The following is a 12181-nucleotide window of genomic DNA, read 5'->3' as shown; positions in this document are numbered from 1 at the left end:
CAGCCTTTGTATACACAGGCAATGCCACGGCTGAGGAAGAACTTCTAAGATCAATCCCATTCACAATAGCTACAAAAACAATCAAATACCTTGGAATAAACTTAACCAAGGACGTTAAAGATCTCTACGATGAAAACTACAAAACCTTAAAGAAAGAAATAGAGGAGGATACCAAAAAATGGAGAAATCTTCCATGCTCATGGATAGGAAGAATCAATATCATCAAAATGTCTATTCTCCCAAAAGCAATTTATACATTCAATGCAATACCAATCAAGATACCAAAGACCTTCTTCTCAGATCTGGAAAAAATGATGCTGAAATTCATATGGAGACACAGAAGACCTCGAATAGCCAAAGCTATCTTGTACAACAAAAACAAAGCCGGAGGCATCACAATCCCAGATTTCAGGGCATACTACAGGGCAGTTGTTATCAAAACAGCATGGTACTGGTACAGAAACAGATGGATAGACCAATGGAACAGAATAGAAACACCAGAAATCACTCCAAACATCTACAGCCAACTTATATTTGATCAAAGAACCAAAACTAATCCCTGGAATAAGGACAGTCTATTCAATAAATGGTGCTGGGAAAATTGGATTTCCATGTGCAGAAGCTTGAAGCAAGACCCATACCTTTCACCTTACACAAAAATTCACTCAACGTGGATTAAAGACTTAAATCTACGGCCCGAAACCATCAAATTATTAGAGAGCATTGGAGAAACCCTGCAAGATATAGGCACAGGCAAAGACTTCTTGGAAAAGACCCCAGGAGCACAGGCAGTCAAAACCAAAATTAACATTTGGGATTGCATCAAATTGAGAAGTTTCTGTACTTCGAAAGAAACAGTCAGGAAAGTGAAGAGGCAACCGACAGAATGGGAGAAAATATTTGCATACTATACTACAGATAAAGGGTTGATAACCAGAATCTACAAAGAAATCAAGAAAATCCACAACAACAGAACAAACAACCCACTGAAGAGATGGGCCAAGGACCTCAATAGACATTTTACAAAAGAGGAAATCCAAATGGCCAACAGACACATGAAAAAATGTTCAAGATCACTAGCAATCAGAGAAATGCAAATCAAAACCACAATGAGGTTTCACCTCACCCTGGTGAGAATGGCTCACATCCAGAAATCTACCAACAATAGATGCTGGAGAGGATGTGGGGAAAAAGGGACACTAACCCACTGTTGGTGGGAATGCAAACTGGTTAAGCCACTATGGAAGTCAGTCTGGAGATTCCTCAGAAACTTGAACATAACCCTACCATACAACCCAGCCATCCCACTCCTCGGAATTTACCCAAAGGAAATTAATTTGGCAAACAAAAAAGCCATCTGCACATTAATGTTTATTGCAGCTCAATTCACAATAGCTAAGACCTGGAACCAACCCAAATGCCCATCAACAGCAGACTGGATAAAGAAATTATGGGACATGTACTCCATAGAATACTATACAGCAGTAAGGAACAATGAAACCCAGTCATTTGAAACAAGATGGAGGGATCTGGAAAACATCATGCTGAGTGAATTAAGCCAGTCCCAAAGAGACAAATATCATTTGTTTTCCCTGATCGGCGACAACTAACTGAGCACCAAAGGGGAAACCTGCTGAAGTGAAATGGACACTACAAGAAACAATGACCTGATCAGCTTTTGTCCTGACTCTAGATGTACAATGTAATACTTTATCCTTTTTAGTATTTGTTGTTGTAGTAGTTGTTCTAGTACTAGTGGTTAAACTCTGTAAATAACACACAATTATTCTTAGGTGTTTAAATTTTAACTGAAAAGTGATCCCTGCTAAAATTAAGAGTGGAAAAAGAGAGGGAGGAGATGCACAGTTTGGGACATGCACAATCCGTCTTGCCCCAAATGAAGGAGTTAGAAATGTGCCAGGGGATTCCAATACAATCCCATCAAGGTGGCATGTACCAATGCCACCTCGCTAGTCCAAGTGATCAATTTCAGTTCACATTCGATGGCTTAGACAGGTCTAAAAATCAAAGGGATCACACAAACAAGACAAGTGTCTGCTAATACTAACTGATAGAATCAAAAAAGGAGAGAAAGATCCAACATGGGAAGTGGGATACACAGCAGACTCATAGAATGGCAGATGTCCTAAACAACACTCCGGCCTCAGAATCAGCCCTTAAGGCATTCGGATCTGGCTGATGAGCCCATGAAAGTATTGTAGGCATGGAAAGCCAAGATACCATGGAAAAGAAAAAAAGAAGAAGACCTAAATGAAAGATCTCTGTGAGTGAGATCCCAGTGGAAAGAACGGGGCCATCAAAGAAGGAGGTACCTTTCTCTGAAGGGAGGAGAGAACTTCCACTTTGACTGTGACCCTATCGGAATAAGATCAAAGTCAGCGAACTCTAAAGGCTTCCATAGCCCTGGCAACTCATGACTAGAGCCTAGGGAGATTACTGACGCCATGAACAGGAGTGTCAAATTGTTAAGTCAGCAACAGGAGTCACTGTGTACTTACATCCCCTGTGGGATCTGTCCTTAATGTATTGTCTAATGTGCAGTGATGCTATAACTAGTACTGAAACAGTATTTTTACACTTTGTGGTTCTGTGTGGGTACAAACTGATGAGATCTTTACTAATTATATACTGAATCGATCTTCTGTATATAAAGATAATTGGAAATGAAAAAAAAAACAAACCTGGTGTTAAATTGGAAATGGCATAGAAAATTAATTAATTAAAAAATATATATATTATGTAGAATCTCTGTCTTTATTGTGCTGTACACCTTATTTAATGCTACAACTAGTACTCCAACAGTATTTTTTTTTCTTTTCTTTTCACTTTGTGTTACTATATGGGGGGCAAACTGTTGAAACCGTTACCTAATATATACTAAACTGATCTTTTGTATACAAAGAGAATTGAAAATGAATCATGATGTGATAGGAAGGGGAGAGGGAGCGGGAGGGGGGAGGGTTGTGGGTGGGAGGAAAGTTTTGGGAGGGGGAAGCCATTGTAACCCATAAGCTATACTTTGGAAATTTATATTCATTAAATAAAAGTTTAATAAAAAAAAATAAAAGATACTTTATTTGCATAATAAAAAAATAATAATAATTAGCAAGACTGCATCATAATAAAAAAAAATCAAAGAAAAACTCAGAACCATATGTTTCACTAATGAATTCCACCAAATATTTAAAGAAGGATTAACACTAATATTTCTTACATACTTCAAAAAATAGAAGTCGAGGGAATTCCTTCAAATTCATTCTATGAGGCCAGCATTACCTTGATACCAAAATGAGGCAAGGACACAACAACAACAAAGCCTCAGGCAAATATTCTTAATAAACATAAATGCAAAATTCCTCAACAAAATAGTAGCAAATCAAATCCAACAGCATGTTAAAAAATCTTTCAACATGATCAAGTGGGGTTCATGTAGGCAAATCAATAAATGTGATACAGAACATCAACAGAATGAAGGACCAAAATCATATGAAAATCTCAATAGACGCAGAAAGGGCACTGGATAAAATACAACATCTTTTCATAATAAAAATTGGCCAAATTAAGTATAGAAGGAACATTCCTCAAAATAATAAAGACTATATAAAACAAGCCAACAGCTAACATCAAATCAAATGGAGAAAAGCTGAAGGCTTTCTTTCTAAAATCTAGAACAAGATAAGGATGCTCATTTTTACCACTCTTATTCAGCATAGTACCAGAAGTCCTATCCAGAGCTATTAGGCAAGAGAAAGCAATAAAAACAACCAATTGAAAGAGAGGAAGTCAAACTGTCGCTGTTTGCAGATGACATGATATTATATATAGAAAACCCCAAATTCTCCACCAAACGTTTTTATAACTAATAAACAAAATCATCAAAGTTGCAGAATACAAAGTCAATGCAAAAATCAGTAGCAGTGTTATGGACTAATAGTGAATCATCTGAACAAGAAATCAAGAAAGCAATCTCATTTCCAATAGCTACAAAAAAAATCCACTTGGAAATAAATTTAACCAAACAGGTGAAAGATTTTACAATGAAAACTCTAAATCACTGATGAAAGAAATTGAGGAGGGCACAAAGAAATGGGAAGACATCCCGTTTTCATGGGTTGGAAGAGTAAGTATCATTAAAATGTCTACACCGGTGGGATGCCTTTCATGGGGTTCACCGAAATAGCGACCCTGGGTCATGTGAGGGGGCACCTTGGAGGTGACGATGTGGGTCCCAGCAGCGGGACTTCCTTTGAGGTTGGTGCCCTTAGCCCTGGCGGGCACGAGTCGCTTTTGCATTTTGAGGACCCGAGCGACGATACGTGGACACCCGCATCGCTGTGGCTTGTCTGATTCATCCCCGCAGCTGTTGCCCTATCCTGACTTTGAGGAATTGCCTCCGTGGGTATGCAAGCACCGCTTGGACCCTAAGCGTTACATAAGCAGTCGGGGATTGGCTGAGACCTTGGTGCAGATCCTGCAGGGGAGTCAAAAAGACCCTCGCTCTCTCTTCTTAGAGTGCAATCCAGGTCCTGGAGTGCTGACTCAGGCATTACTTGAAACTGGTGCCAAAGTGGTTGCCCTTGAAAGTGACAGAAATTTCATTCCGCATTTGGAGTCCTTAGGAAATAATCTGGGTGGAAAACTAGAAGTGGTCTACTGTGACTTCTTTAAATTGGATCCTAGAAAGTGTGGACTAGTAAGACCACCCATTATGATTTCACATGTGCTTTTTCAGAATTTGGGAATAAAGGCACTTCCTTGGTCAGCAGGTATTCCCTTAAAAATAATTGGAATCTTCCCAATTAAAAATGAAAGAAAGGCACTATGGAAACTTGTATATGACCTGTATTCCTGCACTTCTATATATAGGCATGGACGAGTAGAATTAAATATGTTCATTAGTGAAAAAGAATACCAGAAACTAATGGCAAATCCAAGAAATCCAAACTTGTATCAAGTATTAAGTGTGCTCTGGCAAGTTGCTTGTGAGATTAAGGTGCTGCATGTGGAGCCTTGGTCATCATTTTATGTATATACCCAAAATGGGCAGCTGAAAAAGCCAAAGCATAAGGATTCATTAGAACGAATACAACAAAACTTGTATTTTATTCGAATGACTCCTCGTCGAAATTTATTCACAGAAAACTTAACTCCTATTAACTATGATGTATTTTTTCATATGGTAAAGCACTGTTTTGGGAAGTGCAATGCAAGCCTAATAGAACACTTAAGGTCATTGAGTCCAGTTGATGCAATGGATATATTGATGCAAACAAGAAAAAATGAAAAAGTGAAAATAACTGACATGTATCCTCAAGACTTTAAATGCCTTTTTGAAGCTACCCATTTATACCCATAAATGGCTATATGATGACAGCATGGAGAACACATATGCAGAAAACTAGACTGTCACGACATCAGCTGGAGCAGTTTTTAACATAGATGAAAAAGAACTGAGTTTGGAAACCTTACCTCCTTTCAACAGAAAACTGTTGTTGTATTGCACAGATTAGGCAGATCATTCTGATAATTCCACTGATCTGTTGGCTAAAACAGGACTGCTATTTTATTTACAATGGAATAAAATGAAAACTTCAGTTAATTGTGGGTTTGATCAGATTGAATTTGTTTGGCTTTAAATTTTTCTCTACTATAAATATACTGGTAGTTGTGGGTATTACCAGCTCAAACTTATTTTTAAATAAGTTTTTTTGTCCCAACATCTTATATTGTTTATAATTTAAATATTCCACTTTGAGTGTTGCTGCATTTTGCATCCTTCTGTGAGAAGGAGAGGGCAGGAGTTTGTATATTATTATCTTGGGGAAAAAATTAAATTGATTTAAGAGGTTTATTTTACCTTCCAATTTGTTGGAATGTAATATCAAGTACTGTACAATGAAATTATTTAAATTTTAATTTTTTAGAAATTAAAATATTTTAAGTAAAAAAAAATAAAAAAATAAAATGTCTATACCATCCAAAGAGATTAAATATTCAGTGCAATCCAAAGACATTTTTCACAGAGCTAGAAAAAACACTACTACATTTTTATTGAATCACAAAAGACCCCAAATAGCCAAAGTGATCTTGAGCACAAAGAACAAAGCAGGGGGCATTATACCACCTGACTTTAAAATATATTACAAAGAGGCCGGCGCTGCGGCTCACTAAGCTAATCCCCCGCCTTGCGGCGCCGGCACACCGGGTTCTAGTCTCGGTCGGGGCACCGATCCTGTCCTGGTTGCCCCTCTTCCAGGCCAGCTCTTTGCTGTGGCCAGGGAGTGCAGTGGAGGATGGCCCAAGTCCTTGGGCCCTGCACCCCATGGGAGACCAGGAGAAGCACCTGGCTCCTGCCTTCGGATCAGCGCGGTGCGCCGGCCGCAGCGCGCCTACCGCGGTGGCCATTGGAGGGTGAACCAACGGCAAAAGGAAGACCTTTCTCTCTGTCTCTCTCTCACTGTCCACTCTGCATGTCAAAAAAAGTATATTACAAAGATACAGGTATTAAAACAGTATGCTGTTGGTGTAGAGAACAGATCTATAGACCAATGGGACATAATAGACACCACACAAGTAAACCCATGCATCTACATCTTTGACAAAGGTGCTAAGACCATGCACTGGAGAAAAGGTAGCTTTTTTATTAAATGGTACTGAGAAAATCGGATATCCACTTGCAGAAGAAAGAAACTAGACCCCTATGTCTCGGTGCTTAACAAAAATCAGTTTAAAATCATTAAAGACCTAAATGTAAGACCTGATACTTTGAGACAATTAGAAGAAAACAGGGGAAAACACTTTAGGACATTGGAATGTGCAAAGATTTTTTTGAATTAGAGATCCAAAGCACAAGAAATAAAAGCAAAAATAAACAAATGGATTTCATCAAACTGAAGAGTTTTTGCTCAGCAAAGGAACCAATCAACAGAACAAAATATTGGCTAGCTATACATATGATAAGGGTTTAATATCCAGAATATATAAGAAACACAAACAACTCAATGGCCAAAAAACTCCACAAAAATCCAATTTAAAAATGGGCAATAGATTTAAACAGACATTTTGCAAAGGAAGACATACAAATAGCCAACAGGCTAATGAAACTACTCAACATTACTAATTATCAGGGACATGCAAATCAAAGCCACAATGAGGTATCATCTCATTCTAGTAAGTTTGGCTACTGTCAAAATCACAAAAGATAACAAGTGTTGATGAGAATGTGGAGAAAAGGGAGCCATTTCACACTGCTGGTGGGAATGTAAGTTAGTACAGACATTGTGGAAAATGGTATAGCAGTTCCTCAAAGAAATAAAAATAGATCTGCCATATGATCCAGCAATTCCACTTTTAGGTATATTTCCAAAGGAAATGAAATCAGTCTGTTAAAGAGACATCTGCACTCCCATATTTATTGCAGCACTATTCACAATATCCAAGAAATGGAAACAACCTGAGTGTCCATCCACTGATGAATGGATAAAGAAAATGTGGTACATCTACACCATGGAATAATATTTGCTGATAAAAAGGTTTAAATATTGTCATTCCCAACAACATAGGTGGAACTGGAGGTCATTCAGTTAAGTGTTATTTAGTTAAGCACACAAAAGTGAAACATAGTCTCATTTACATGTGGAGTCTAAAAAGTATAGGCCATCTGATAGAAGTTAAAAATATAATTGTAGTCCCAGAGGCTGGGAAGGGAGTTAGGGAAGGAAGGATTTGAAAAGGTTGATTTATGGGTACTATGTTATAGCTGGATAGCAATAAGTAGTTCTGGGGTTCTACTGACAGTATGGTGGAGATTATTTTAATTTCCTGGATATATCTCTCTATAAAAACGAGAAGATAGTACTTTGGATGTTTTCACTATAAGAAATGTTCAATAATTCAAAAGATTAATGTATTTACCCTAACTGGATATTAAACAATATATACATGTAATGGAACATCACATGGAACCCCATAAATATGTACAATTTTATGTCTGTTAAATGTTTTTTAAATAAAACATTTTTGACAGGCAGAGTGGACAGTGAGAGAGAGAGACAGAGAGAAAAGTCTTCCTTTTCTGTTGGTTCACCCTCCAATGGCCGCCGCGGCCGGCACGCTGCGGCTGGCGCACTGCACTGATCCGAAGGCAGGAGCCAGGTGCTTCTCCTGGTCTCCCATGGGGTGCAGGGCCCAAGGACTTGGGCCATCCTCCACTGCACTCCCTGGCCACAGCAGAGAGCTGGCCTGGAAGAGGGGCAACCAGGACAGACTCTGGCGCCCTGACTGGGACTAGAACCCGGGGTGCTGATGCCGCAACGCAGAGGATTAGCCTATTGAGCCACGGCGCTGGCTAAATAAAACATTTAAAAATGTATGTATAAACAAATGCAGGAGACAGTTCAAAACAGCTTATGATATAATACTTAAGTGGTGAAAGGAGTATGGAAGTTTAGAAAATAAGAACATCATCACTTACATTATTAAAGAAAGTTTCAGAGCTTCTAAGATGGTGGAGTAGGGAAGGAACTTACTGATCTGGTCTAGGAGAAGATAGTTTTAAAAAAGTGGAGAGGGGCCGGCGCCGTGGCTTAACAGGCTATTCCTCTGCCTTGCGACGCCTGCACACCGGGTTCTAGTCCCGGTTGGGGTGCCGGATTCTATCCCGGTTGCCCCTCTTCTAGACCAGCTCTCTGCTATGGCCCGGGAAGGCAGTGGAGGATGGCCCAAGTCCTTGGGCCCTGCACCCGCATGGGAGACCAGGAGAAGCACCTGGCTCCTGGCTTCGGATCAGCGAGATGCGCCGGCTGCAGCGGCCATTGGAGGGTGAACCAATGGCAAAAAGGAAGACCTTTCTCTCTGTCTCTCTCTCACTATCCACTCTGCCTGTCAAAAAAAAAAAGTGGAGAGAGTGCAGACTCAGGGAAGAGTTAGGGAGAAAACAGCAGAGAAAACTCTACGAACATTAGAGGGACACAGTGGACCTACATGGTGGGTGTGGATACCTACAACTCAGGACCCCAGCAGCCGAGAGCCTACACACCAGCATTGGAGGGTGAGATGAGATCAGACTGCAGTAGCTAACGCACTGGCAATAAGGCTGTGGGAAAAGCCTAGAGGGAACCTGGCTTGGAGCCCTGTGGGGGATAGTTTATCTGCCAAACTAAAGGAGAAAAAAATAAAAAGGAGGAACACGTTTCTCTCTCCCTGATCACCTTGCAATGGAGTCCTGTAACAAGATGATAGAGTGGGTGCCATTTTGGACATATGTAACAGCTGTGCCAGCTCATATCCGCAACCAACAACTAGCTGAGTGGAGACTACTGATTCTGGTGGGGAGAACTAACAGGGGGCTAGGTGCTCATGACTGTGGGAGGCTTGTGTGCCGTGACTGTGAAAAAAACTGAGGCTGAGTGGGAGGACTCCCGGTGTGGCTGGGACTCTGGGCAGTCACTGTGGGAGACTCCACACGCTCAGGGCATCCTGGTAACCTGCTGAGGGACACTGCTAGGGAATCTGAGCTTACACTGAGGACTGCACAGATCCTTTGTGTGGTCCTTGGGGAAGAGGGGACGAAAATTATACTCACTGGGGCTAGCACTCAGGTGCTGTTATCTTTTGAGGAGAAGAGCTCAGCTGAGCAGAGTAAACTTCTCTTCTGACATCAAAAAAAAAAGAGAGGGACTTATCACAAACCTGGGTGTGTCATCTTAGACACGTTCTTCATCCTGGAGAACTGAACAGAGCTCCCTGGCCGCACCCACCACATGCCTCTAGATATTCACTGAAGCAGACACTCCACTTATCAACAAACACATAGTACAAAGATGAAAGCTGCCACAGTGAACAAATAAAGAAACCAACGACTATCTCCACAAATACCCAATAACAAATGCACCAATTCAAGAAACAAGAATAAGGAAGACAAAAGGATGCCCCCAAAAGAACACAATACTTCAATACCAGATTGTGAAGATGATGAGATTGACGATATGCCAGAAATGGAATTCAAAAAATTGATCATAAGATTACATAGAAGTAATCAAGGCAAATGCATGAACTACTGAAATCTATACCTGACATGAAAAAAAATTCCCCCATTAAATTGAGATCGTAGAGAAATCAAAATGAAATGAAGAATTCAATAGAACAAATAAAAATGCAGTGGCAAGCCTTAACAACAGAATTTGTGAAGCAGAAAAAAAAAGAAAGAATATCCAACTTAAAAGGCAAACCGAAAAGAAGAAGAGGAAATTAGAAAACTAAAAAAAATGTTGGGAATCTACAGGATACTATCAAACCACTCAACATACAGGTCTTAGGAGTTCTTGAAGGTGTGGAAACAGAGAAAGGATTAGAAGGCTTTTAGTGAAATAATAACAGAAAACTTCCCTAATTTGAGAAAGAAAGGAACATCCAAGTACAGGAAGCACATAGAACCCCTAATAGACATGAGCAGAAAAGATCTTCACCATGACACATTGTAATCAAACTCACCACAATAAAGCATAAAGAAAAGATTCTAAAATTTGCATGAGAGAAATGTAAGATTACTTTCAGAGGATCTCCAATTAGACTCACAGCAGACTTCTCATCAGAAGTCCTATAGGCTAGGAGAGAATGGAAATACATAGTCCAAGTCTCTAGAGAAAAAAACCTGTCAACCCAGAATACTATACCCTTAAAAGCTCTCATTCATGAATGAAGGGGAATTAAAGAACCTACATAACAAACAGAAGTTGAAAGAATTTGTCACCACTTGTCCAGCCTTACAAAAGATGCTTAAGGATGTGCTGTACACAGAAACACAAAACATGGTCATCACTATGAAAGAAAGTATAGGAAGACAATCTCCCAGTAAAAGTTCAAAGGAAATTCAAAGTAAAAAATAGGAATATTTTTGGAAAAATAGCAGGGCAAAGTCATTAATTACTAATAGTCACCCTAATGTAAATGGCCTCAACTCTCTAGTAAAAAGACACAGAGTGGCTGAATGGATTAAAAAAAATCAATTTGTTGCCTACAAGAAATACATCTCACCAAGAAAGATGTGTGCAGACTGAAAGTGAAAGGATGGAAAAAGATATTCCATGTCAACAGAAACCAAAAAAGAGCTGGTATAGCCATCCTAATATCAGACAAAATAGACTTTAACACAAAAATTGTTAAAGACACAAAGAAGGACACTATGTAATGGTTAAGGGACCAATTCAACAGGAAGATGTAACTATTATATACATATATGCACCTAATTATATGGCCCCTGGCTATTTAAAAGAAATTTTAAGAGATCGAAAGAGAGACGTAGACTCCAATACAATAGTACTGGGGAACTTCAATACCCCACTTTCAGCAATGGACAGATCAACCAGACAGAAAATCAGCAAGGAAACAGCAGAGTTAATCGACACTATAGACCAAATGGACCTAACATATCTACAGAACTTTTCATCCTACAGTTGCAGGATACAAATTCTTCTCACCAGTGCATGGAACTTTCTCTAGGATTGACCACATGCTAGGCTATAAAGCAAGTCTCCACAAATTAAAAAAGATCAAAATCATACCATGCATCTTCTCAGACCACAACGCAATGAAACTGGAAATCATCAACTCAGGAATCTCTAGAACATATGCAAACACATGAAGACCAAACAACATGCTCTTGAATGAAGAGTGGATCACAGAAGAAATCAAAAGAGAAATAAAAAAAATTTCTGGAAACAAATGAATATGACAATACAACATATTCAACACTTATGGGATACAGCAAAAGCAGTGTTGAGGAAAGTTTATAACAACTGGTGCCTACATCGGCTGGCACCGCGGCTCACTAGACTAATCCTCTGCCTGTGGCGCTGGCACCCTGGGTTCTAGTCCCGCTTGGGGTGCCGGATTCTGTCCCGGTTGCTACTCTTCCAGTCCAGCTCTCTGCTGTGGCCCAGGAGTGCAGTGGAGGATGTCCCAAGTCCTTGGGCCCTGCACCTGCATTGGAGACCAGGAGGAAGCACCTGGCTCCTGGCTTCGGATCGGCGCAGCACGCCAGCCGCAACATGCCATCCATAGCGGCCACTTAGGGGGTGAACCAATGGAAAAAGGAATACCTTTCTTTCTGTCTCTCTCTCTCACTGTCCAACTCTGCCTGTCAAAAATAAAAAATAAAAAA

At 39.9% G+C, this 12181-nt stretch overlaps 2 protein-coding genes across 2 annotated transcripts in view; one reads left to right on the top strand and one right to left on the bottom strand.

Annotated features, from left to right (window-relative positions):
• The window catches only part of NEXMIF (neurite extension and migration factor), a 213290-nt gene that overhangs the window by 144106 nt on the left and 57003 nt on the right, over window positions 1-12181 (bottom strand). The gene's annotated exons all lie outside the window — the stretch shown is intronic.
• LOC133753372 (dimethyladenosine transferase 2, mitochondrial-like) lies at window positions 4241-5377 on the top strand. Its single transcript, XM_062183930.1, has one exon. It carries the CDS (start codon window positions 4241-4243, stop codon window positions 5375-5377), a length of 1137 nt encoding a protein of 378 aa, XP_062039914.1.

The sequence above is a fragment of the Lepus europaeus genome, chromosome X (genome assembly GCF_033115175.1).
Source record: "Lepus europaeus isolate LE1 chromosome X, mLepTim1.pri, whole genome shotgun sequence".
Lineage (NCBI taxonomy): Eukaryota > Metazoa > Chordata > Mammalia > Lagomorpha > Leporidae > Lepus > Lepus europaeus.
This window is presented reverse-complemented; position numbering and strand designations above follow the sequence as displayed.